The sequence below is a fragment of the Rhea pennata genome, chromosome 19 (assembly GCF_028389875.1).
Source record: "Rhea pennata isolate bPtePen1 chromosome 19, bPtePen1.pri, whole genome shotgun sequence".
NCBI lineage: Eukaryota > Metazoa > Chordata > Aves > Rheiformes > Rheidae > Rhea > Rhea pennata.
Window position 1 is genome coordinate 141220 of NC_084681.1, and position 27860 is coordinate 169079.

Genomic DNA, 27860 nt, shown 5'->3' on the forward strand with positions numbered 1-27860 from the left:
AGAAATGCCAACATAGCTCTCTGATGTTAATGCTATTGTTTTAAATACTCTCACCTTTTACTAAAAGAATTTTGGAAAATGCAAATACTCTTCTATCTGGATAAAGCCCAAATTTTATTTGGGAATAGATATTCAGGTGTTTCTCTGAGAACTGAATAGTTCATGTGCTGCCATGTGCCTGTAGATCAAATCATAATTTGACAAGTCTTTGCTTAAGCAAAATTAATTTGACATGTACCTTTGCTTAAGGTTTGTGGCAGTTTTATAGCCACATTATTACTCAATGTACTAAGGCCTAAAGGCCAAAAGTGAGATCATGGGTATGATGTGGTATATGTCGTGTGCACCCAGTGAGCTAGAGCTTTTTCTTTACTAATTTTTCATAATCCAGTGAAACAAGTTGGGACACTAAAAAACCAAAATAAAAGAAAAAAAAATCTAATATGTGAGGCAGAATCCCAGCATTACATGCCAGATGGTAAGATGGTGTCAGAGTTGGGATGAGAGGAGAGGGTAAAACTGAGGTCACAGATCGAACATTAATCAGTGTTACATGGTTGCAGAAAAAACACAAGTACTTGGAACTTTTAGCAGGAGTATTGTTTCTAAGGCAAGGGCAGTAATCTTCCCAATCCTGCCTACTTCTAGTGAGACCTCTGCTGGAAGTCCCATTTTGGGGTGCTACATTTCAACAATGTGGGCGAACAGGAGAGAAAAAGAATGAGAAGAAGTCCAGAAATCATGATTTTAAAAATGATTGAAAAAATGATTACTTAGGGCATAGAGAAGCAGAATGTGCTGCAAAGAGTAATGAAATACACTGGTAGTTCCAAAGTTTAGCTTCTTCACATGCAAACTGTAAATGAACTTTCTAATGGTAGCCATTATGTTGAGCACTGTATTGCAGATGAGTGTTATGTTTTTCCCAAACTGTTACTCTGTTCATGAAGTAATCCTTCATCAGCAAAACTTTGGAAAACTGTTCTTACATCTGCTATGGATAGGACACAAAGTAATGGCCTTAACTTGTAATAATGGAAAAACTGTAAGAATGGCTAATATTAGACTGCATACCCAGGAGTGTCATAGACTCTTCTATATTGAAGGTCTTTATAAATTCGCAGACAAATATTTCTCCAGAATATTCCAAGTTAAGGTGGGTTTTTTATTTGTTGTTTTAGATTGGGAAGGCTGAGTGTCAATAAATTGTTTCTTAGAATGAGACTTGAGAGGGACTGTTTAGGTTTTGGTTTTATTGTTACCACTATTATTTCTGAGATCTGGTGATAGCTGTGGAGTAATATGGCAGATATTTAGACTTCTGAAGTTAGCTTTCTATTTGTAGTGGCCCGTTACCATTACAGAGATACTCCTGTGTAGTGATAAAGGCCAACTGCATACTGGCCTGCATGAGCAAGAATGTAGCCAGCTAGTTAAGGAAAGTGATTATTCCCCTCTATCTGGCACTTCTGAAGCTGCATCTGGAATACTGTGTCCAGTTTTGGACCCTCTGGTATGAGAGAGATTGGCAAACTGGAGTGAATCCAATGGAGAGTCACTAAGTTGAGTAGGGGGCTGGAACACCTGATGTATGGGATGAGACTGAGAGGGGTGGGTTTTTCAGCATGGAGAAGAGAAGGCAAGGGATCATCTGATTGCTCTTACTAGAGAGGAATAAGCACTGTGACATTTTGCTCAGAGGGTCTGTGGAATCTTCATCCTTGGAGATAACTCAGAACTTGACTAGGCAAAGACCTGGGCCATCTAATACAACTTTGAAGTTAGTTCTGCTCTGAGGAAGAGGTTGAACTACAGATCTCTAGAGGGTCCTTCCAATCTATGTTACCATGCTTCCATTTTTAAATCAGTGTATAGGTGCAATGAACCCTTTTCAGTGGCACACAAAAATAATTGGTATCTAAATGGGCTTTCAAAATGAAAAAATGGGTTATAAGTGTAATTATTCACAGTGGCATTGTATTGCAGGGACATGCTAATATGCATTGACAGACTTTCAGGACAGGAATGGAAGTAGTACTGATCTACTTGTCATGATTCATGTGCTTTTTTTGTGGGGCTGGGACTGAAATAGGAAGAGTATTTCAGGTCAGGCCTATATTGACAGTTTAAGCAAAAGGAGTCTTTGAAACATTGCTGATAATGCCATGCAGTCTCATGCTGCTGTGTGTATGATGCAATACCACTGGCAGCCTTACAAGGACATCAGTTTCTTAATGTCTAGAAATTTCCAGACACAGTTGCAAAACTTACTGTGAGACTTTTGGGGGTCCAGAGAGTAGCAAAAAAAGAGGTTACTGATGACATAAAACAAGTGAAACAACATTAAGCGATGACATTTTCCTGAATGCATCCTTAATTTGTTCTGTGCATCCAGTTTCACCCTAAAAAACACTTAAGAAAGGAGTTTCTTACTCATTATGTGCAGGCCCTGAAATACTGCATCGCAGGAATAGAATTTTTTGAAATTCTTTCATGTTGCTTGGCTCTCTCCTCCAGGAAACCATCCAAATTATATCCTTAATTCTGCTAGATTGTCAGTTAATTTTCTAAATTTTTGAAAACAATGTTATAAAATCAAAATCTTCGTTTTCTGCAAGTCTATGGCCATGTTTTCAGAGCAGAGTATATAAAATTTTCAAGGAATTCTACTTCTGATTTTAGCAGAAATCTGGATTTTTTAAAATATCTGTGCTATAGAAAATTAATTCACTCTTTCTTGTTTAAAGCTGCTCATTTGAATTTAATATATTCATTAAACACATAGTGGAGAGAACTGTGGTTAAGACTGCATGACTGGCTGCTGGGCTTTGAAACAGCAGTGGTGCACACAGAGTTGAAAGCTCAGGAACAAACAATGTGGAACAACAGCAAGCAAGTTAGATTGCTTATTCAAGCATTTCTTTTGTAAGTTCAACACTATGCAAATCTTTTACACCAGTAACAATGTTTTATGGCATTTCTGGTGAAAGAAGATGTAACATAAGAATTATTTTCTGAACCTGTTAAACAGCTTCATTCAGTGCTTTTTCATGTACAATACAGCCAGTTGGGACATAAAATGGTTGGCACTTCAAATAAGCTCTACTATTTGCTGTATTTCCAGCATATGACATGATTCATGGTGACAGTGTGTTTGGGGGAGTTTTTTTGACTTAGAAGTTAACACTGAATCACTGAAATGGACTGTTATATGCTTTGTTCGTCTCACTATCAAATTCCAAATTTCTGGAAGCTTTCCATCAAGTCAGAGGACTAAGAAATATTCTATTTTTCTCTCTCCTTACTCTGCCTACTGGTATGGAGTTTGTACTGTAGGAATGAGATGGATTAAAATAAATTTTGTGTTAATTTTGTAGATAAGTAGAAGTAAAAGGTTTAGAAATACAGGTTCCTTGCACAGCTGTTTTTCGTGGTATTATATTATTGAAAGGAAAAGATCCTACAACTGAGTTAGACAAGTGCAAGCCAGGCTGAATTTGAAAACATCAGTTACATACAGAAACTGTACTAAATGGTAACAAATACGCTTCTGTATTTCCTTTCTGTACCCTGTGCAGGTTGAGAGCAGCTGGGAGACTTTGACTGGTGGTCCATGACACATGCATTTTGAATGCTAGGCCATTCTCAAAAGAAAGATGCTTGTCAGGGGAGTTGTGTGCTTTTCTGCAGAAAACATTACATAGTTATCCAACAGTGTGCTTAGGTTCTGTATAGGCTGCAAGGTTTCTCTATTCACTTGTGGGTTACAGAGCTTTTATCAGTTTTCAGAATATTAGAGGAAAGGGAGGGAATTTTTGTTTGTAGAACATTTAGAAAACTGGAATTTATTTTTCTTCAAGGTCAGTTTATAAAGTTTTTACTTGCTGTTGTTTTTCTGCTTGCTCTTAATTTTTCTGAAGAAAAAAGTCAAGAAAGCAAACATCACCTATTAAAATTTGGCTGTAAGATCACCTTTAGAGTGAAGCCAATACTGTGACTGATGCATTGTGTTACCATGTGAAAAGTTCATGATCAGCTGTCTCTCCTTTGGTCAACAGAGACTAGGGTCAGTGCAGAGGGAACAAGAGCATAAGGCAACTATATCTGCACTAAGAATGTCCCAACTGGTCACTTTCAGAGTCTGAATACGCTTTTGAAGTAGATGAAATTTCCAATTATTCATGCCAGAGTAGGGCTCCAATTGCAGTGGATAGTCCCAGCACACATTTTGAGAAACTGCACACCCACAGCTACCCAGGACTATGGTCCTTTGGGTATTATGTTGTAAGCTAAGGAAGAAAAAGACCAAGCTGTTGGGAAGCAAAGTAACTTTTCTGGTTGAACTTAGATACAAGAGTTTCTTTTACTGTAATTCTTTTTGTTACTGTTACTTGCTAAGCCCCATGGTCTGAAATTCTGCACTTAATGGATCAAAAGTTATCTTAAATGTTTCCACACTAGACAGAATTTCAACAGCTTTGACATCACTGACAGTTCTAAGAGCAATACATGTGGGTAAAAAGCTGGCTAGAGAAAGTCTGGTAAAACATTAACAAACAGAAAGAGATCTGCTTCTTTCTGGCTCCAGTCTGAGGAGGAATGATGGTTTCTCTTCCATGTTAAATAAAACTTTTCATCATTGAAGTGTTTTACAAATATTAACTAATCTCCTAGTTACATAGTCTACACCTCTATGTTCTCCTCCTGAATAGGAACTGCTTGAGTTGGTGTTCCTTCAGAAGTGCAAGTAGCCCTAAGTAAATAGCTCGGGACCAGTTTTTGAAATTAAGGCTTCAGTTTGCGGAAATTTCATTTTGCTCATACAACATGTCTGCCTCTGTCTCTTTAGTTGCAGGGAAGTAAAACTATCTGTGTATGTTAATCTCTGTCTGACTGTAGTCAGCAGAGGTCAAATAGAAGATGAGTTAAGCATTTCAGTACTCTAAAATCTTAGGTACATTTTCAAAAGCACTTTAAACTCTTAACTATGGTCTTATTAGTTCTTTCTTATTAGCAAAGTTGATTTGAAAGCGAGTTAAAAAGCTTGCAAGTTAGATGCACTTTTTTTTCTTTTATTTATTCTTTTTCTTCTTCCCTTTTTTTTTTTTTTTTTTTTTTTTTGAGGTCCTTCATACAGGTGAACAATTCCAAGCAGAAGCAGTGACATGTGAGAGTCCTTATTCAGTGTTCTCTTAGAATTTTGCAGTTTTAAATAGCATTTCTAATGTTGCATGTTGATTCTTTATCTTTTCCTGTGGCACAATATTATAATACTATAGGACTAGCCTGCCTGTTTGCAGTTTCATTGTTTTAAATTTCTATAGTAGTACAGTCCGAAACTTTAAATTATTTATAGAAGATGCTTGTTTGCTTGTGATGATGTTCCAAACCTCTAACTAATTTATAGCCCTTATTAGTTATAATTACAGTCAAAAGCAACAAATATAACATTATTTCAGATGATGAGTGCATATTAGTGCTTGGTTTGTTTGCCTTTAGATCTATAAGATTAGGACCTCCCACATTTTTCTGAAAGTCATTTCCTTGATCAGATTCAAAAGGCCCCCCAAAACCGAGGGAATCCTTCAAAACAGGCTGTCAATAAGCACCACTGCCTGTGTGTTATTTATGGACCTGACCTCAGTGCTCTTAAATGGAGCAAAAATGAGAGCGAGTCTGTTCTGCTACCATTCCTGTTCAAGCAAAATAATCTTTGAAGCTATATCCGTGTCATTTCAGACACAGCCTCCTGCATTTTTCTGAAATGTTGATATTGTCATGAAATTCTACTTTATCAGCTGACAAATGTAGCAGGGGTCTAGGTAATGCATTGTAATGACTGAAGTCCTTTTTCCTGGACAGAAAAGACACACAAAGGTCTCCCATGGCCCCAAGCATTAATTTTCTTTCGTATCTTCAACAGCTGTAGGTAACCACTAGGTGGCAAGCTGAACAACTCGATCTCATATCCATAGTATACAAGTGACACAAGATTACACTGAGCCTTCACCACCTGTAATAACAAACACTATCAAGCTGACCCAATGCAGAGATTTCACACTCATGGGTGAACAACTGGTTCAAACTAAGCCTGAATGTAAAAGTGATTTTGAAAAGTGTACAGTCACAGTGTCATGTTTAGGATAGACCTATAAAGCCTCAGTTCTATGAATCATAGAATCAATTGATTCATTCATTCCATAATTTAAGAATGGTTTTGATTTTCTTTGTGAGTGATGCTAAGCTTCCACATAAAACTTTTTTTCAGAATTTCTATCACATTCTGTTGACTATGAGAATTTATCTTATCCTGCTAATAACCTATTCTTGACAATTTGTGCAACTCTTTCTCTGTGGTTGGATTGTACCTGTGACCAAAGCCTTTCATGCTCAAAACATTCCAATTTGTTTAGAATACTGCAGTGGACATTTTTGCAAATACATTATGCTTACTTCTGCTGTCTGCTTTGGATTCCTGTAGAAAATCTGAGATTAAAATATGAGTGCCTTGAAAAATAAGGATTAAGTGGCTGGAGCCAAACACCTGTAAACATTACTTAAAGCTTACAATGAATACTGATTGACCAATTCCACTTACCTTACCTAATGAAACCTGTGATGAGACTAAAGTTCATTTAGTTGAAGAGAGTGTTTTCAGAGAATAATGTGAGACACTGCAGTGTGAACTCATGTGAGTATAAATACCAATCTCCCTGCTTCCCAGTCTAAGATCTTACTTTTTCAGTTAGTTCCGCCTAGTACATATCAATATTTTAGATAACAAAGTATTCCACTGTGTACACCTTCTTCTGAAAAAAAGATGAAACAACCACACGTGATGATGGTAGTAATGTAGCTTTCATGCGTAGTCAGAATGAGTTGAGAATGAAGAAAAAGAAGAACTCAACAAAATACGACAACATTGAACAAAATAGGACATCCTAAGTTTCTTCCCTCTATACCTCATTCCTTTATTAAAACTGTGTTCTCCTGTACTCCATTGTCTCACATGTGACTTTTTTTAGAATTATGAGATTAGGGGAGTTGCATCTGTTGGTCTGTTGAGTTTTATTTTGGGGGGAGAGGGTGTCCCATCCTCCTCCCTCCATGTCTTCATGTCTTCTCAAGTCCGTATCTTTCATTCCAGGAGATGAGTAGGGGTGAAGCGTCTGGATATTAATCTTTTTTCATGTAATAGCATAATTATAAAGTTTCTCTAGCAAGACATCCTTTTATTTGTGTAATGAGAATGTGGCATTCCTATTAAAAATCCTAGATAACTTTCACTGGGTGTCGATGGGTTGCTATATAGAATATGTTCAAGACAGAGGCCCCAAAGTGTTCCATGACAGGCACCTTAAGCTTTCTCATTGTTTTTCAGTTATTAAACCTGGCAAATAAAAAAACTTCTTTAAAGTACCATGCCCTGAAAAAAGGGATTCTGATAATGAAACAGCTTTGGAAGTTCACTGCTGGTACCTTCTTGGGAGCAAGATGTTCTTCTGGCAGAAATCATCAATTAAGCCCACAGAACTACCTTAGAGCCTTTTGGATCATGCTTTTCGTAAAACACTTTGCTGCAGCTCTTACGGCTGCTGGTGATTTTTTGAAACATAAGATCTCACTGTTGCAGCCAACTAATGACTGATTTATCACCATTTCACAATATGGGAATAAGCAAGTCTAACTATGTCATGTTATCCAGTGATGGTATTGCTTTGATTGATATAGACGTTCTCTCAGAAAGCAGAGAGGAGTGAACTTGTAAAATGTGGTGTTAAAAATAGCTGAGTAGATAATAGTGCTTGAACTGAACAGTCATACAGACCTTCCAGACCTTCCTTCCTGTTGTCTTTCCTCTTCTATTAAGCAATCTGATGCTAACTGAGGATGAAGAGGTACAGATGAAGCAAGGCTTGATCAGGAGATGCTGTTGTATTTTTATATCGGCTTGGCAGGCCTTAGTGGACAGTTCTATGCCCCCTGTGTTTACTATTGCAGAAAGGTTCAGTTGCCCAATATAAGACTTTGATAATATGGCACTATGAAGGCAGTATAGTTAGAGGACAAGAGTAAACTGATTTTCCTTAACTATCCAGTCTTATGATTAAATGTGAGCATAACTACAAAGTAATTTTATTTCTTTTTTTCGAGGAGTGGACTTTGAAGTTACACGTACGACTGAGATACCTGAAGAATCTCAGCAAAATATCAAAGCCAAGGATAAAGCTGAAATGCCAGCTACACATTTGACTGTCACAGGAACCAGGCTGGAAGTTCAGCAGAAGTTAAAATCCAGGAATTTGTCTTGTGCTCATCTCATAAAGCCAAAAATCTCTTCCAACGCGCCAAAAATCCGTAACTACAACATTAAAGATTGATTTCTTTGTTGGCAGCAAATTTCATGTCCACACTTGCTATTTATCTATTTTTAAACCCATGAATCAGATTTAAATATTGGCTTTGGTGTTCATTTTTATATGTAAAGTTGGGATATTTGAGACCAAAAGAGAGAACAAATACCCTGTTTCATGCTGCAAGCTAAAATAAAGGATTAATCTGCATAAATGATAAGATTATCATGCTCACTGTTAATACTGATTTATTTTAATTATATATGTTAAATATTGCATCATGGATTTAGAAATGCCCAGTTGATACATAAGTAAATCCTTTTGCCTCTAGGCAAAGGTAGCAGATCTTTAGCAAATATTTTGTTGAGAAACTGTAAATGTGTTTTTAGCTTATAAGGGGGATACATCAACTTCCTGGTTTTCTTATAATTAACCTGTGCAGCTATCTTTCCACTTGAAAGAAAGAGGACTGAAAAGATTACACGTGAATTTGTATTGTTTCTCATCTTCTATAGTAGTTTCCACCTGTTGAGAGAGTATGAAAGAATATAAAATCAAAATTCTGTCATCACACCAGTAATACTGTTTTTCTTTAACAAGAGCTTATACAAAGTTTGAAGCAGTGAAGAACATGTTCACTTAGAATCTTTCAGAAGTACTGTAAGAAATAAGTCTTAAAACAGATGAAGCTAAAAGAAATCCTGAGTGAGTTGCGGTGGAATGAGGGATACCTGTGTAGTTATGAACCACACCAGGACATTTAAACAAGTTATCAGTGTACTTGTGTCAAAAGTTCCAGCAACAATGAGCTGTCTTGAGATACTTTGTTATTGAACTTTACTACAAGTTGTATCACTGAAGTGAACTTTAGTTCTCTGTTACAGTTGAAAGCAAATATAAAATATAAACAGGATTAAAGAAGGAATGGAGCCACTCACCTACCAGCACTTTTTTTCTGTAGCACTTGTCTTTTTAAAGTTCCTTCTCTGGTAGTATTTGCAGACAGCTGGTCCCTGTAGCATCTGATAATATGGTAGTAATCATTTTGAGAACAATTTGAATTTTTTTTTCTATTTCCTGTTGAAAATGTTTTACTTTAGTATAAAGATGTTATGGGAATATAATCAGATGCTTAAATCTGCAATTAAATTCCATTGGGATGTTATTAAGCCAATAAGAGGCCTGAGAGATCTTGTGGGCTTCTTTCTAAATCATTTTATTACTTGAAAGTCCTGTCATTTGATTCAACATTTGACATTGTTCATGAGCCAGAACAACATGATGCATTCCCTTGAACCAGGCCCTGAATGAGCTCTTTCTGCAGCTCAAAACATAGTGTTTTCTAACAAGCACAGGAATTTTGGCTGAGATCACACCACAATTACAGCTCTCATTGCATATTTCTAGAGCACAATGTATAAATTCCAAAGTTGATATTAATTGCAGGTTATCCTGTAAAACAGCTTTTTAAAAAAAAAACTTCTGGTTCCATGTTTTTATTGAACTGTGGAGATGCTGAGTATTTCATTGCAATGAGATTCTGTGCATTTATGATTGTTGCATTAAAAGCAGTGTCAACTCATTAGAAAAGGAGCAGTTCCATAATCTTGTAATACCACATCTGATCTTGAAAAAATGCTACTCTGTTTCTTGTATCATAGGTATAAACTGCTGTGCTGCAGACTTCAGAAATGCCTTTGTGGGTTTGGGTCTTTCTGGGGGTAGTGGTGGCGGTTTTGTTTTTTAGTGTTTCAGCTGGCATGCCTGGTCATGCCAACCTTTTGCCAGGCAGGCAATTTTAATTTATTCAGTTTCCCTAAGGCAACTGTCGGTAAGGGAAGAAGACAGCTGTTGGTTGTTTCCACTTCTTTCCTCATGATGGGGAGGGGGGGCGAAGAGTTCAATCATTGTACTTTTGTTTTACAGTAACTATCAGAACATAGCGTAAGCATGCTGAAAGTTAACAAAGCATGCATAATAATAATAAATTATATAAATGTGTTGCTTGAATCCTGTATGGGGAGGTTATGCTAGTTTTGTATTTACTAAATGTAGGGGGGAAATTCACATATTTTAGGAACAAAATACTTAACCAATTGGATATTGATTCTTAAAAAAAAAAAAAAGAAGAAGAAGAAGAAGGAAAACAGTGATGAGATGATACTGTGAATGCTTTTGAATTATACAAAGAAAGGAAAGCCTATAAAAAAAAGAGAGAATTCCACCTCCACCTGTTCACAGAGCACTCAAAAGGTAAAGCAAAGATTAAAGGTGCAGTCTTGGTGGTTGTCTATGTAGTATTGAGGATATCTGGATAAAGGCAAAAATTCTGCTCACAGAAGGTCATAATCGAGTGGTGTTTTGAACCAGTGGTGCTTTTGTGCCCCTCTGGCAGTAGTGAGGAGCACTAATCAAGATGGGACCTCTGACCACAGCATGCTGTTCACGCAGATGGGATACCCATGCTCCCCACATCCTGGCACGTGGACCCAAATCTGCCAGCTGAACGGCAGGAGGGACAATCACTCCGTCCAAAAAGAAGTCCTTCAAATGAAGTTTTGTATAAATTTATTGTTCAGTATTTTGCTTTAATGTAGGTAGTACACAATACGGATAAAGTGGCTAGAAGGTGCCCTTCGCCGTACCTTACACAAGCGTCAGTTTTTCCACTTGTGAAGAGTGAGAAAGCCCGAGGCAGGCGCCGCGGGGAGCGGGGTGGCCTCTGCCGCGGCCCAGCTCCCCGCCCGCTCCGCCAGTCTACCGCTAGTCACGGCGGAGCGATGGGCCCGAGGCAACGCATGCCTGGCCGGCGTGTCCGCCTGCCCTGTGGTAACCCCGGGGCCGCACTCCGCCGGGGTGAACGACCTCCGGCGACGCGCGGGCGCTGCTCGCTCGCCGGCGGCACTGCGACCGCCCCTCAGCAGTCACCACATCGCCTTATCGCCTAGCAACACCCTCATGGGCCTCGCGATTGGCCGGGCGGCGTCCCCGCCCACACGCCCCGCCTCGGGATTGGGGGCCGGCCTGTGACCGAGCGTCCAGGGGGAGCGCCCCTTTCTTTGTGCGCCGCCGGCCCGCGTGGACGCGGTGCGGCCCGGCCTCTGTCGGCTGCCGGCCCTCGCGCAGTTTCCGTACGCCTCACTGCGGCCACAGTGCCCGCACTGGCGCTCGAGTAGTTCCACGGTGTGCACACCCGACTGGGGGAGGGGGCATGGGGGCGGCCGGGGGGGGGGGGCTGCGGCCGCAGGGGGCCAGCGGCCGCCGCCGCGGGCCCGAGCGAAACCGGGTGCCACCCACCGGGCCCGGCCTCTAACAGCCTGCGGCTCGGGGGCGGGGCACGGGACGCCGCGCCTGGCCCGGCCCGGGTTGAGGAGCGGGTTCACGTCCCCTCCTCCCGCGGAGAGGCTCCGGCGGACAGGGGGCTGGCATCACCCTGGGGCCGGCTCCGGGTGGCCCTGCCCCGGCTCTCATTGGACTGCGCCACGGAGTAAACCGTCAGCCCATGTGGCGTGGCCGCCGGAGGTGGCGGCTGCTTAAATAGCGGTGGGAGCTAGAGGGAGGCAGTGAGGAGAGCGCGGAGTGGTGGCTGGTGTACAGTCCACAGCCCAGCCTTGGCCGTTGCAGCGCCCGAGTCCGTACGGAAAGACCCCCCCGCGGCCGCCCGGTCTCGGCGCGAAGCTGACGCCAGGGTTCTGCCGGCATCAAGCCTTCCGCGGCTGCGCAGGTACCAGCGGGGCTGCGACCGCAGCGCGGGCGGGGGTGCGGCGCCTGCAGGCTGCTGCGTCCCGGCTCCCGCACTGGGGAGGCTCCATCTTGCCGCCGCAACCGGGCTGCGCCGGGGGGGGGGGCGGCCGGGGCGAGGGGTCCGCGCGGGCCTGGCCCGCACAACGAGCAGGTCCCGCGCCCCGGCCCATTGCCGGGAGGTTCCCCTTCTTGGGGCCGCGCCGCGGAGAGCCCCCGCCGCCGGAGAGCTCCGAGCGTGGCGCCGTCACCCAGCCGGGGCCTCCGGTTTTCCCGGCCGGCGCGGCGCGGCGCGGCGGCGGCGGGGGAGGCCGAGGCGCCGCATTGTGGCGGCGGCGCTCGGCCATCTTGGCGATGAGGAGGCGGGCGGGGGCGCCGCCGCCGCCGCGACCCCCGGCGCGGAGCGGGGCGCGGAGGGCAGCGCCGCGCCGCGCCGCGGTGCTGCGCGGCCTCGGCGGCCCCGCGCTGCGGAGCCACGGCGCCCTACCCCCGGCGCTGCGGCCGCAGGCGCCTGCTGGCAGCGGCACTGCGGCCCCCCGTTTTGTCTCCCAGGATCTCGTGGCTTAAAAAGCATTAGGAGGGTGTGGAAGCTGGCAAGCAGGTATTTGCTCTTTCTCCGTAACTGAAGCCTTCACAGAAAAGGGTACAGCCTATATTAGTAAATGCCCCTTTTCTTTTCCACTCTAATATAAACCAGTTGCCTGAACATAATAACCTCATTAATCGCGCAGTCTCTTTTTGGTGATGTAGGGCTGTCAGTCTGTCTTCTGCAGCTTACCTTTCACCCTCTTCCCCCAGCAGAGCGCCCTTTGAAATACTGAATGCAGTTTTTGGTAGCTAAAAGCCTTTTTCGTGTGTGCAGATTGAAACACGTTGCGTCAGGGCAGCTTGTTAAGTACTTCTTCAGAGAGCCATATTGGTAGCTTTGGAGCATATCTTGCTTTAAAAACAAAAGTTTTTTTTTAAACAGCCTTTTAGTCACTTTAGCAAAATGTTCACCTTTTTCTACAGCTTCTAAGCTTCTTGAGGTAGGTTGAAAATAATAATGTGTTTTCAAAGGCTGTTCCTAGTGGTGTGCGCACACACACAGATCCAATATGGTGAGCCTGGAGACTTCTGTTTGTACACTCCATTCTGGTTATCTGGGAATTCAGACAGCTCTTTTGATGTTGTCATTAATTTTGATGAAAATCTGTCTTTACCTCCTCAAATAACACTTTGAACCAAACTATGTTTCCTACTCAGTTTAAATAAATATGAAAACACACTACTGCTTTTCACTTCCCATGTGGTCAGTGGGACAAATCCAGTTGTGAAACACAGATAGTTAAAAGGTTTTTGTAAAATTGAAGCTATAGCACACGGACTGACTGTAGTTACAAAATAAAACTCTAGTTTTATTTTGTAAAGACTTTTCCTCATCTGTGCTGAGGGGTGCTATGGGTGCCATGAATGTTTCCTGTTAAGATAGTGGGACTGCCAAAGAAGGGTCAAGATTTGGACTACTGAGAACCAGTAGCAGAGTGCTGGCTTTGAGGCACCTGGCCCACCGTGAGTAGAGTCATCAAGATAACAGTGAAACGAATAAAAGCAAACTATTTCTGTGTAGAAACTGAACCGTGCCTGAGGCAAAAAAGGTTTGGGTATTTTTGTTTATTTTCAAACAGATTCCCTGTGCTTTCTGTGCTTACTGCTTGGTAAAGAATACTCCATCCCAAATTTATAATGATCAGCAAAAATATGGGTGTGTCTCATAAGCCCTCCCCATTTTTCCTCACCAAGGCTCAGGTGGGCATAGGTACAGCACATATAAGAAAACTATTATCTTTGGAGATTGAGTAGTCAGGTGAAAGTGGGAGAAGAATTCAAACTTTATCTTCAGGTTTTCCCTTTACTCTGTCTCCTTTCTTCCTCCTCCTCCTGCACCCCTCACCCCCCAAAAATATAATCTTACAGTTTCAGTGGATGCAAGGATATTCTTGCAGCAAAACAAAATAGGCATTTTTAAAAATAGCTGTACAGCTACCAGGCATCATGAAAAGCAACAATTAATACTTTTCTTTTTGATTCTTTATTGATGCTAGATTAGTGAGGTACTGATGAACAATTGTCTTAAATGCAATGAAGAATAGTATTTCAACTTATAAGTAAGCTTGATAATAGCACTGGGCTCACATGAAATCAGTAGGTATCACATGCATAGAGAACATGGTTAATAAGATATAATACGACTGAAGAAATGAACTGGCATCAATAAACAAACCAACCTTGTCAAGTGGCTAATGTGGGAGGCAGATAACCAGAGCACAAGTATAAAGTGATGAAAGTGGTTACTAGTCAATAATACCATCAGGGATTGTTAGTTATTACAAATGACAAACTGAATGAGTCAGCAATGCAATATCATTGCAAAAAAATTATTGTGTAAATCCAGTGTGTTGGCAATTTTTGCTTAACTGAGGTGTCTATTGGACTAGTGTGTTCAGATTCCCCCCACAGTTTAAAAAGGCAAGCTATCTGGGAAGTATTCACAGCAATTAAAACAAAATCTTAGGGTAAACAAAGGGAAAAGGATATTAGATGTCTGGCTGTATCCAACAGAATACAGCCTTAAGAAATGCGAGAATCCCCTTTGTTGTCCCTTTTTACCTTTTCTTGCCTTCCCTTTACCTTCCCTTTCTAACCCGTTGCTATTATTCACCTATTAATCATCAGATGTAATGGGAACAATTTCTTAAGCATATCTGCTATAGTCCAATCTCTAAGCTGCAGAAACTTCTGTTTTTCCTGATCTGTGCTGTACTTCACAGCCTGCCTGTATACTGTGTGTAGTCTTAAGAGTATTGTACAGAAAAAAAATGAGTCTCCAATGTAGTAACATAGTACAATACACCATTTTAGTAGACTAAAGTTCATTGACACTACTCCATCTGGCAAGGAAGACTGAAGATGACATTGGTTGCTATAATGTTGTCTTTAATCTCTGGTTAATTGGGGATGACTTAGAATTCATGGCTTTTCCTTTCCCCATGTGCCACTACACTGTGTCTGTCACATCTGTCCATGAGTTGGATATTACCTCTGAATTAGGTGTTTGGGGCTCTTTGTGTCAAGTCTACATCTTTCAAGTTCTTTTATATAAAATTTCTAGGTTATGCCTCTTCTTACCCATTCACCCAGCTAAAATAAACTTCTTGACTCTCCTCCTTTTACAGTTTGATTACTGCAGCATTTTTTCTCTGCCTTTGACACAGTCTTGCACAACTACATTCATAACATGTTGGCAAAGATTGCTTTTCTGATAAATTCCATTACTTTATTCACCCAGAAGAATATTTTATTCAGATTGATGATACCTGGATGGAGTTTTTGCGATGCTCCAGATACGGGATGGGAAGGGACTGTCCAAGAAATGAAGTTTCAATCCCCTGAAATATAAATTCTCCTGAAATGTATTTCTGTCCCTCAAGATCCCCAGCCAAAGAGCCATGGCATAAAATTTAGTCAGAAATCACACTGTTGTCTTATATATCTCATGCCTTATGTTTGGGTTGAAAGCTCCATGCCTCGGGTTCATTCTTGCTCTGTTCCTAGCACAGAATTGCTGGGAGTACGGCAGAGTTGTGGTCCTTGATCAGGTTTTCTAGGTATAGTGTGATGCCAGCAACAGAACTGGCTTGCTGGATTTGGGAATAGAAAAAATCAAGTTTCTCCTCAGAACGGAGTGGATTGGGATTTTGGGGTATATTTTCTCCGTAAGGTCCTTAAATGTTTGCTGACTAAAACCAGTAGTGATACTGTTTCTCCATTTAAATGAACAATCAGAGTGGAATAGAACTTTATCCCAGAGGAGCTTCCGGATGGATTCACCAAGGGGAAATCATGCTTAACCAGCCTGGTAGCCAGTCATTCCACTGTAGAAGGCTGGGTAGATGAGGGGAGAACAGTGGCCATTGTCTCCCCTGAATTCAGAAAGGCTTCGCTACTGTCTCCTGTAACATCCTCATAAGCAAGCTGAGGAAGTATGGGTGAAATGAGCAGACAGCGAGGTGGATCAAAAACTGGCTGAAGGGCAGAGCTCAGAGGGTTGTGACGAGTGGCGCAAAGTCTAGTTGGATGTCTGTAGTTAGCAGTGTCTTCCAGAGGTCAGATCGAGGTCCAGTATTGTTCAACTTATTCATCAGTGACCTGGATGAAGGGACAGGGTGCACTGCAACAGATTGCCCAGAGAGGCTGTGGAGTCTCCAAAAGCTATCTGGGTAGGGTCCTGGGCAGCCTGCTCAAGGTGACTCTGAGGAGGGTAGCTGGACTAGGTGATCTCCAGAGGTCCCTTTCAACCTCAACCGTCCTGTGGTTGTTGTCTGAAATATTTAATGTGAGGCTGAGAAATCAAAGATATCGTTTTGAGAACAATTCTGTTTTTGCTGCCAGAAGGAATGGACTGGATGAGGTAATCATCTCTTCTGAGTATTACACATTGCATAATTCTGCAGTTACTCCACAGATCTAAGTAAAGATTACTGAAGGCAAGAAGGGTAAAAGAAATCAGGCAAGGTCTGTGGTATTGTGTGGTGTCTGGGCTACACCTTAGCAAAAGCCTTGCAAACCGAAGGGCTTTGCTTCTCCTACACACCTGTACACACCCGTGCCCCAACCTCTTTCAGTCACAGGACTGTGCTATGCCTATGCAACGTGTGGATGGAAGAGAAGCCTATCTCTTGCTCAGAAACATCAAGAATTTCTGAAGGAGGATGCAGAATCATAAGACCAGCAACCTTTTACCTTGGCTTTCTGAGAGTGTGGTTTTTTTTTTGTTTGTTTGTTTGTTTCCCCCCCTGGATAAATCATCATAAGAAAAAGAGGTTATGACTCCATTGCTAGATGAAATTATTGGGCTGGGAAAACTGTTATGCAAAGAATCATCCGAGATTACCCACTGGTGCTGTTTTGTGCAGGAAAAATGATTGAGCACCAGTAGTACTTCTGCAAAGTGCCTGCCTGACACTGTGGTGCATAATCTGTGATGGAGATTAAACTTTAGGTTGTACATAACACTATTCGAAGTCATTGAGACAGACTTCAAGCTATTTGGATGCTTAATTTTCACTATGACTTTTTTTTCTAATTGTTAAAATCCCACATATTAATATTTTGCCTCTACCATCAGAAAAAAATTATTTAAGAAAGTGCTGTGCTTACTACCCACCTCTTGCCCTCTGTTCATGCAACCACTTTTATTTGTACTTTTTTCTTGAACTTGCCTGCTTAGGGTCTACAAACTGTAACTTGAATTTAATTGGAACATCAGATTAACTTACTGACTCTCTACTTAGTTGCTAGTAATTTTTTCAGTGTAATGCAAAAAAAATATTTAAATTTATTTTTTGACCATAATGTACGAGCTCTCATTTGACATTGTGACTTCTGTAGATAGCCTTCCATGTTGCCTCGTGCAGGCGTGGTGCTCCCTCTATAATTTGAAGTTGTAGTCTTAGAATACAAATTCTTCCAGACTACAGCTAGGATTCCCTCTTCACCTCCTTCTCTCCAACTGGAATATGGATCTATTCTGCTGACTTATATTTTAAAGCACCACCCTCTGCTCACAGGTCTCCATGCCCAGTCCTTTATCTGCAAACGCAGAGTTCTGTGTTTTGGGTAACATCTTATATATAAAACTTATTTCTTGATTCAGGTATTTAGAATGATACTAAAATGTATTGTCATCTCTGCACTTTGTTTATATTAAAAAAAAAAAAAAAAAAGTCCCCGATTCTTGATTCTGAAGTTAGTATTTAAATTTGGAATGATTGTAGAACTTGTTTTGCTGCCTGTTAGGTTTGCCTTGTAATTATATATTTTACTATATGTATTTCTTAATTTCCCCACCCACCTCTGCTCCAACATATTAATTTTCCTTCTCTGCAGGCTTTACAGAGGCCCTGCGTCTGACAAAGCTAGACCTGTTCATTTTCTAGTTGTATAAAAAGTGATGATTTTCAGAGCCCAGCACGCCTGTAGCATCAGTTATCTTGTCTCCATTGTCTTCAGAAATCTTATTGTCAATTTGATTAGGTAGGATATCTCTCTGAACTGGAAGCTCCATGGGCATTTCCTGTGTGGGTGTTTCTCCTGCAAACACACTTGTTTGTCACAACATGTCAGGAAGGCTAGAGACATATGTAGTCTCCCTCTCTGTGTGAAAGCTTACTAGTCTTACTGCTTTCTGGATCTCAGCGACAGGGAGAAGTTAAGAGATGGAGGACGTGGTGATTGCAGGCATAGCAGGAAAATTGCCAGAATCGGAGAACTTGCAAGAGTTCTGGGAGAACCTAATAAATGGAGTTGATATGGTCACAGAGGATGATCGGAGGTGGAAACCAGGTGAGCACTTGTCATCTCTCCTTTTTGGAGCCTTGAGTGCCGAGCTTTTCTGATGAACTATGAAGTGAAAGGTTTTATCAAATGGGGAAACCCTGCCAGAGCTTTTAAATTCGCTTCTGATACAGCCACCAAGAAATTCAGGAACAAAATATTTCTATAAAAGTCTTATGTAATCCTCTTTATAATGGCATTTTTCATGTTATAGTAACTAATAAGTTCCATGTAGAGTATTTACAGGAAAAAAACACTTTTAACAGAACAGCTTTAACAAAACGACATCAATAATCTTGGACCTACTGTTGACAGTTGTGCTAGTAAGACTCTTCTGTCAGTTTTATGAGTTCAAAAGTAGCTGGGGGATTGCATCCCATGATTTATGGCTTTTTACAATGTTCTTTTCTGTTTGATTGTCTCTTTGAAATATTTGGCCCATGTCGATCTAATTCAAAGCTCATGATTTGTGAAAGTGAAAAGTAGCTTTTGTTTTTCTTCTAACTGGTGACTGACTGGAACCACTGATTCAGTCTGTGTATGTGCTTGGCACAACTTGTCAAAACACAAATACTTACAGGCAAATAGATGCGTTTTGCTGCCATATCCTGGAAAGTCTTAACAAAAAAGGATTGGAATTTGTAATGCAGCTTTCTAATTTCCATATGGGATCTACAGAGATGGGATGCTAGCTGGTCTCATAGCACTCTGGGTACTGCAGTATGGAAATGAGGTTTCATGTGTAATCAAGAATCAGCTGTGCTCATGCTGCACTACTTCCCCCACTACCATCCTCAGCTAGTAACTGCTTCAAAGCATATGTAATCTGTGACAAAATGTTGAATTTTTCTTCTCAGGAATTTATGGACTGCCCAAGAGAAATGGAAAGCTCAAAGACATAAGTAAATTTGATGCCTCTTTTTTTGGAGTTCACCCCAAACAAGCTAATACAATGGATCCTCAACTTCGCTTGCTGTTAGAAGTTTCTTATGAAGCTATTGTGGATGGAGGTAAGCAGCTGAATGACTGAAGAGGGAGAATTGTGCTGTATTGCCTCTACACAACAGGTGCAGACCTGCATCAATGTGATGAGAGTTCTAACATGAGAAACCTATCACAAATACAGAGGAGACCAAAGAACTGATTGATAAGAGAATTAGAACACCCTGGTTGCCAGCAAGTCTGTCTCGTACAGAACAACTAGAACTACAGAAACACTGAAACAGCTACCAGTGGAAGAGCTTTTGTACATTGATGTCCCTGTGGTCATGCTCTATCATAATATTCCAAAATAGATTCCTTTGCCTGTTAAAGGCAGAGGGTATAATTGCAGCTGAAATAGAGGAAGACTCAGAATTCTCATCCATGGTCTAAAAGGATGGCAGGTGCCCTGACGTGTGCCTATGCATTGGCCAGGTTCATTGAAAATATGTGGCATTTGAGCTATTACTATAGAACGTGTACCTAGGGGATGTGCTCTCAGAAATTGGAGTCTCCTTTCTCCACATTGCCAGTACCCTGAGCTTTTGAGTTACTCACCCACAGAGCCAAAAGGTTTGTTCTTAATCAGTTTCACATCTGAACACAAGAAGCATAAGGACAAAGTTGGAAATGGCCTGCTAGGATTGACAAATTGGCACCTGTTGCTTGACTGCAGAGCTTCAGTCAAAGGCCTGAATAGTCTGTTTGTGTTCAGGACTCCTGCAACACAGAAAAGAAAGAGCAGAGATTGCTGGAAGTTAAAGTTGCATGCTGCCTTTCGGAGCAGAATTGTTTCTTATTCCATGTTGTCAGCTTTTGTGCTTAATCCTTGTACTCCAGAGGCCTCTAGTGTGGATAGGTAGATATTCTTGTTCTCATGTGGTATACTGAGGGCTGCGTATTTCTTCCCCTTCTGTCTGCTAGTTCCCTCTGCACTGGAAGTCAGCTGTTAGCTTACCTGATCACCATTTGTATTTTGTGTAATCTGTACCACTTCTATACAAGACTTCAGCAATGCCCGCTAAGCTGAAAAGCTGTCCCAGGGCAATATGTTCTTGTCCAAAAAAAAAAAAAAAAAAAATTCTGAGGGACTTTGCTGTAAGTTTTGTAAGACCTGCAATTTTGGGAGATGGAGAGAGAACTATTGGTAAGGGAACAATGCTGCAGATCTGCCAGAAAGGAAAAATAAAAAGCTGTGTTTCATGATCCAGTACCAGAAGGTACCTAGTATTTCCCCAGTTAGCCCTTCATCTTGAGTTGGTCTGCCATAATCTACCTTCCAATATTCCCATAGGTATTAATCCAGGCACCCTTCGTGGCACAGACACAGGTGTATGGGTTGGAGCAAGTGGGTCAGAAGCTGCTGAAGCCCTTAGCCAAGATCCTGAAGAGCTTTTGGGATATAGCATGACCGGCTGCCAGCGTGCTATGTTTGCCAACAGGATTTCCTACTTTTATGATTTAACAGGTAAGTGTCCCAAAACCTGTCAATGCTGACAAGTAATTGTGGTACAATCATGCTCAAATTGCAGCTTCTGCAGTGGGGTAGGATGGGTATGATGACATAGACCCTTCTGGGAGAAGAAAGCAGCATGCAATGGTTGTGAGGCAGCAAATGGGAAGCAAAAAATTTGATGAGCTTCACTATAAGGCTGTGTACCTCAGTTGCTGCTGATGGGCTTAGCTGGTGCTCATCTGAAAAAAGATGAAGACAATGGCAGAAGGTCTTCAGGAAAAGGGTCCAGGTTGTGCTTTACTTGCTTTAAAATTCCTTTAGGCTGTTGTTTGATATCCAGTCATGTAGAAGCTTTCCTTGACTAGAAGGAAAGAAATGTAAAGGGAAGGGTGTGTTGTTGTTGTTGTTGTTGGTTTTGTTTTGTTTTGGTTTGTTTTTTTTTTGCTTGAGTAAAGTAAAAGAACTGAGGGAAGTACCGAAATGGTATATTGAAGGCATAGACATGCCTAGAAGTATCTGTGGCCTTGAAGATAAAGTAGAGGGATGGGAATTCCTATGCAGAGCAGCTGGGGATTGTGATCATGGCAAAGTTAACACCAGGAAGATGAAGGGATTTTATTAGTGAGAATGGAGAAATCGATGAGACCTGCCTGTGACAATACAATTTCCTTTTTTTGGATGGGGACTGATAGATGTAATGTAAAAAGCTACCCTTAACACTAAGCTGTTTGCATTATTTTTTTTTCTTTTTCTTTCCTGTCCCTTATTATCCAGTAAGCAGGCAAAGATGATGATACTTGTATCCCAGGGTATCAGGATTATCTTTAATATTCTGTAGCAACTTTTACTTAGCTTTCTTTGGGTACATTTCCCCCAGTTTCCAGTCTTTAGTAAGCAAACCTAGAAAATGATCAGTAAAAAAAAAATTTTGTTAGTTTTTTGTTGTTCATTATTTTTTTTTCCTCCCTGCCCTTTGTGTTTCCTAAGGACCAAGCATAACTATTGACACAGCCTGCTCCTCTAGTCTCATCGCACTGGAAAATGCTTACAAGGCAATTCGTCACGGACAATGTAGTGCAGCCCTGGTAGGAGGGGTCAACCTTCTGCTAAAACCCAACACTTCTGTGCAGTTCATGAAACTTGGTATGCTTAGTCCTGATGGTGCCTGTAAGGCCTTTGATGTTTCAGGTAAGGCATTAGCACCAAATAATGCTGTGTTGTTTGAGTCTTATTGATGAGACTGTGACCTGATATTCCTGTAAAACAGCAGGTAGTGCTGGTGTCATAATTGTTCTTAGGTGCACTTATGTGCGCTGTTTGGGACATGCCCTGAATCTTATCTATGTTGTCTGCTTAACTGAACATGGAAAATTAACTATGGAATGTAAACTGTGTGGTTCATTTCACTACCATTGAGGAGAGGAAATAACTTGATCTTTTGACAGAAACTTCCATTCATCATTTGTGATAAGCAGGCAGCGTTTTTAGGGCATATATTTTTTAAAATGAATGCCTACATCATATTCTCAAAGCAATCAGTTTTAAACAGTTCTTGGGAATGAGTGACTGTAGTGTATGGTGTTTTGCTACATGAGCAGAACTCTTCAGGTTAAGGACTTGTTCTCCTTGCTCTGTTCACAGGAAACGGATACTGTCGCTCTGAGGCTGCTGTTGTTGTTCTTTTGACCAAGAAATCCATGGCTAAACGAATCTATGCCACAATAGTCAATGCTGGGAGTAACACTGATGGTTTTAAGGAGCAAGGTAGGCCTTGAGCCTCAGAAAAGTAAGATTCTACGCAACTGTCCAGTCTTGAGTCATGGTCATCACAAACAGGGGCTTATGACTGTTACGGAGTTCACTTTCTCTAGGCCTGTGAGATTTTTATATATATATTTATATATTTTTTTCCCCCTCTTTTGGTAAGATAGAGTTCAGGCCTTCATTTTATAGAGGAATCCAAGGAGGCAAGTGGCTCTTTCTACTGTGCAGACTAACAGGAATGTCATGTTACTAGTTGTCACCTCCTCAGGATACCTTTGTAATAACTTTTTTGCATTGATAGTAGACATGTAGGCATTTTTGTTAATGGAAAACTCTTTCCCTGCTGCTCTCCCATTTCTCCCACTCTTGAGTCACGGACATGCTGAATTTCACGTGTTCTGCTTCATCTGGGCACCTCTTCATATCCTATTAATCAGTACCTTCCCTTACTAGTTTAAGTGATTGATTTAGCTCCACATCTGATTTCTCTTCATCTTCCAAAGGGTTTGATAGGCTTGTTGTATCCTGTGCAAAAGCCATAGGTATAAATCCTGAAAAGGTTTACTTGGTCTCTTTCTTTTTTTGGACCTTGTAGCCCTAACCAGTTAAAAGGACACTAAAACCAGAACAGGAAGCATCTAATGGGAGAGAGGAATTGATGGCAATTTTGGTCCTAGGTGTGACGTTCCCATCTGGAGAGATGCAGCAGCAGTTGGTCAGCTCTCTGTACAGAGAATGTGGTATCAAACCGGCAGAAGTGGAGTATGTTGAAGCCCATGGGACAGGCACCAAGGTTGGCGTGTCCTATCCTTTTTTTTTTTTTCTCCCCATACTCCTCCTGTTGTCTTCCCTCATACCCCTTGTCACACTCTTTCCTCAAATTATTCCTCGTCCTTTCAAAATAAACATGAAGGACCTGTATTTTTCCCTGTACAACAGTTGCTGGAATGTGTACAGCTTCACCACTTTAGGATTTTACCTAAACATCTTAGTTTTTCAGATTTTTTTTCTGTAGTGCATGTCGGAAGTGTTAGCTAATTATTGTTCTGGATGTTTTCTTACTAGGTTGGCGATCCGCAGGAAGTAAATGGCATTGTAAATGTCTTCTGCCAGTGTGAGAGAGAGACACTGTTGATTGGCTCAACAAAGTCAAACATGGGTCATCCTGAACCTGCCTCTGGGCTTGCCGCATTAGCGAAGGTAACGCGTAGCTTGAGAAGGAAAATGTTAGCTTTTAAGAAAGTTTGCACTGAGCCAGGATAAGATATAAGCTTATGATGAATTCAGGTGATTCTTGCTTATTATTTCATTACTCTTTACTTCATCTACAAATAGTTTTCAAAGCTCAGGTCATTATGCTGCCAGCTGGACATGAATGTTCAGGTGAACCTTGGTGGGGGCGTTTTTATATGCACATACATTTTTAATCCTCCTGTCCAGATGAATTCTACAGGAGCTCCCAATGTACTCAGAATAAAGATTTTGGTCACCTTATTGATTGTTCTTATACCAGAACTTCCAGAAGAACTGCAGTATGTTTGAGGGAGGTACAACTAGAACAATTTAAATATTTTGGATAGCTGACATTGACCAAAGAGGCAGTTTGGGCTCTCGGTGCCAAAAGAGTAGTTTATCCTTCTGGCTGTTTGTCAGGGATGTGTCTTTTCCTCCTCTTCTGTCTCTCTTGTGTTGGCAAGAAGCCAGGTGAGTTCTTCAAGATGTCATACAACAAGCTTGAATAGTTGGTTATCTTAGCAACCAGCTGGCCTACTAACTACTGCTATAGACAGACAATCATCTATCAGTCTTGACTCCTAAACTGCTTAGCAGAGATCTAGCTAATGTTCACGTTTGGTTGTAAGCCTATTACTGAAAACCTTAGAGCCATGCAGATTGAAGCAATGTGCATTGTCACTGCTAGTTCTTTAGGCTCTTTAAAGTGATTATTATGACCTGAATACATACTACTACTTCTGAATAACCTTGTCTGCAAATAAAGTTTGGAAACTGCAGTGTCTATCTCTCTTTAGATGAAAATTTACTTTAATTTCTGTCATCCAGGCTGAGACCTCCTTCAGTAGAAGGAATGATGGCTGAATTGAAATAAACCTCTCCAGTGTCACTACACTGTAGGTTATAAGCAGTTTGCTTAGAGCAGGTCTACTGCCATCTGTCAGGACAGAATCATAACTCTGAAGTGCTCTTTCCTAATCTCAGCCTTTCTTAGAAATGGTGCAGAACTGTGAAAAGGAGACGTGATTTCTTTTTTGTAGGTTTCTCTGACATAATGTGTTTTCTCACTCTTTTCCATAAGTTTTCTCATTTAACTTTGTATCAGAACCTGCAGCTAGATACATCAGTCCCTAACACTTACCGTGCCTGCTGAAGTATCTCTTCCTATGCTTTTCTTAAGTTGTGTTATGTCTGATTCCCAGATCTAGTATCTTGAAAGCACTTGAAGCTTTGTTTGGTAGGATGTTGGAAACTCTGCTTCTGTTCTTGCTTCTCTATCAATTGGGTAGCATTTCATATTTGAACATTTGGAAGTTAACCAGAATGGCAGATAAGAGACTCTGGAAACCAAGCTGGAAAATGCACCAAGCCAACTGTCTCAAAGACACTGCTGTCTCAGGCAGTCTGAAGTTATTGTGAATATCTTCTTTTGGGATTCCATAAAATGCTTTTCTGTGAGTGATGTCAGTCAGGAAAACAGTTCCTGGAAGTATCTGGTTTCAGACTTGAAAATCCATTATGTATATAAACAGGTAGGAGGGGAACTAGCATTCGCCAAGGTCACTTTACTTAAATTCTGATGTGGGAGGGAACAACTTTTTTTTTTTTTTTTTTCTTTTTTTCTTTTTACTACTTGACCTAATTAATTACTGTATAGTTAAAGTCTCTTGGTGGCTCTGGTGTATACTCACTGTACTGTACTCAAACCGGTAAAAAAGCCATGACACTTAAGTGTATGCTATATAATCATTTATAGTAAAACAATAATAACGAAAGAATGTTTTCTATAAGAAAATGTGGAACACAGACTACTCTGTTTCTTTCAGGTCATTCTCTCTCTGGAACATGGACTGTGGGCTCCAAATCTTCATTTCAATACCCCAAATCCAGATATTCCTGCCTTACAAGATGGCTCTTTGCAGGTGGTTTGTAAACCAACACCAGTGAAAGGTGGCCTTGTCAGTATCAATTCTTTTGGCTTTGGAGGTTCTAATGCTCATGTCATTCTGAGGCCAAATGAGAAGAAACGCCAGCCTCTGGAAACTTGCAACTTGCCGCGACTGGTCCAAATCTGTGGCAGAACGCAGGAAGCTGTGGAAATACTAATTCAAGAGAGCAGAAAACATGGAGGATGCAGTCCATTTATAAGTTTGCTCAGTGATATCTCTACAATTTCTGCATCTTCCATGCCCTACAGGGGCTACACGCTAGTTGGCAGTGAGAGTGATGTAAAAGAGGTCCAGCAAGTTCAAGCATCTGTTAGACCACTCTGGTACATCTGCTCAGGTAACGCCACAGCAGTGGGTCCAGGCTTCTGTATTCCTTTGTGGATCCGGGGTTTGAGCTATTGGATCCTGTGCTCTATTTGGTGTTTTCTTCCACTCTCTAGCATGAGGTACTATCGTACAGCCCTTGGCTAAGTGTAGGAGACTCTTGTTCCCTGTGTTCTATCTAATCCTTCCAATTTAGCTGTCTTCTGATGATAGCAAAGTCCAGGAGAATGAAAAGCAGTGCTTGATTTAGAAGGTATTAGAAAGGTATGGTGTTCTGCTCATAGAATTCTTTCACTGCCAGAGCAAGTATGTGATGTCTGCTCCTTAATTATTGAGCATTGCCAAAGCTCACATTCTCTTTGCTTATCCTACAGGCATGGGAACGCAGTGGAAAGGTATGGGTTTGAGCCTCATGAAGCTGGATCTGTTTCGACAGTCTATATTGCGTTCAGATGAGGCTTTGAAGGACACAGGGCTGAAGGTCTCGGACATGCTCCTGCATGCAGATGAGAACACTTTTGATGACACTGTCCATGCATTTGTTGGACTAGCTGCTATTCAAGTAAGACTGAATGACTGATAGAGGAGGGAACATGGACTCTTTCCTAGTTTCAGTCCATGAGTAGGCTCTGTTAATGTGTCTGTCTGGCTGGTAAAACATCATGTGGATTAATAATGACTAGTAAGTTTGTGTAATCAGCAGATGACAGCGATCTGTTAGAAATATACTCTCTGATAGTAGTGTGTGTTGCATCCTTTATAGTTTTGGGTCCTGTTGTTTTGAAGATGCTTGGGGGAATGTTGATCTAAACTCATTTGCGTGCATGTGTTTATGTGGGGCAGCTTCTTCCTTTAAGAGATTGAGGAACACTGAATTTTGTGTAAATGTTTGTGCCAATAAACAAGGGTCTATAAAATACTTCTGTGTTTTACCTCCTAAAACTTGTTCTGAAAATGAATTTAATGATGTTAAATAAAGTCCGTTTAATTCTGAATGAATGTCAGTATACCTTAAGAGGTATCGTTTTAAAATCCATAAAGCTGGCCTTGACTCTGGACAGACATGCTCTTCTGTAACATCCTATTGTTGGAAATAAATTCCTAGTGGAAATCTAGATAATGGAGAGGCCCAGACAATACTGGAGTCACATAATGATTCTTGAGCTTGCTTTGAAGTAAGGCTGGAACTGCACTTGTGAAGAGGATGGCAGTGAGGCCAAGAAGAATGTCTGTACAGAAAAGCCATTTTGTAATATACTCACTGCTGCTGTGTAACATATTCTTTGTTGAGGCCTGATGCCTGCTTACTCTGATGTAGAATCACTAATTCTACTTTTTCCTGCAGATTGCCCAGATTGACATGCTGAAGGCTGCAGGTCTGCAACCTGATGGAATTTTGGGCCACTCAGTGGGAGAACTAGCTTGTGGCTATGCAGATAATTCCTTAAGTCATGAAGAAGCCATTCTTGCCGCTTATTGGCGAGGACGATGTGTTAAAGAGGCCAAATTACCCCCAGGAGGAATGGCTGCTGTTGGTAGGTAGCTAAAAGTAGATCCTTACCAAATGATACAGGAAAGTACATCTGTTCTCTGTTGTATAGTATTAGGATAAAATTGGGCTCTGAAATGCATTGGCGGAGACAACCCTGTCTATACAATTTCAGCTACTGCTGCTTCTTGTCC

At 41.2% G+C, this 27860-nt stretch overlaps 2 protein-coding genes across 2 annotated transcripts in view; both read left to right on the plus strand.

The window, feature by feature from the left end:
• The window catches only part of CCDC57 (coiled-coil domain containing 57), a 35228-nt gene extending 26847 nt beyond the window's left edge, over nucleotides 1-8381 (plus strand). The window contains exon 12 of the mRNA XM_062592086.1: nucleotides 8155-8381. Within this exon, the coding sequence (XP_062448070.1) occupies nucleotides 8155-8381 (227 nt within the window). The remainder of the gene's footprint in view (nucleotides 1-8154) is intronic.
• A 3554-nt stretch (nucleotides 8382-11935) lies between these two features.
• Nucleotides 11936-27860, plus strand: part of FASN (fatty acid synthase) — a 48706-nt gene continuing 32781 nt past the window's right edge. The window contains exons 1-11 of the mRNA XM_062591403.1: nucleotides 11936-12078; nucleotides 18333-18479; nucleotides 19328-19480; nucleotides 20746-20919; nucleotides 21895-22095; nucleotides 22549-22671; nucleotides 23349-23464; nucleotides 23737-23871; nucleotides 25731-26190; nucleotides 26552-26739; nucleotides 27523-27712. Of these exons, the coding sequence (XP_062447387.1) occupies nucleotides 18353-18479; nucleotides 19328-19480; nucleotides 20746-20919; nucleotides 21895-22095; nucleotides 22549-22671; nucleotides 23349-23464; nucleotides 23737-23871; nucleotides 25731-26190; nucleotides 26552-26739; nucleotides 27523-27712 (1867 nt within the window). The 5' untranslated portion in view covers nucleotides 11936-12078; nucleotides 18333-18352. The remainder of the gene's footprint in view (nucleotides 12079-18332; nucleotides 18480-19327; nucleotides 19481-20745; nucleotides 20920-21894; nucleotides 22096-22548; nucleotides 22672-23348; nucleotides 23465-23736; nucleotides 23872-25730; nucleotides 26191-26551; nucleotides 26740-27522; nucleotides 27713-27860) is intronic.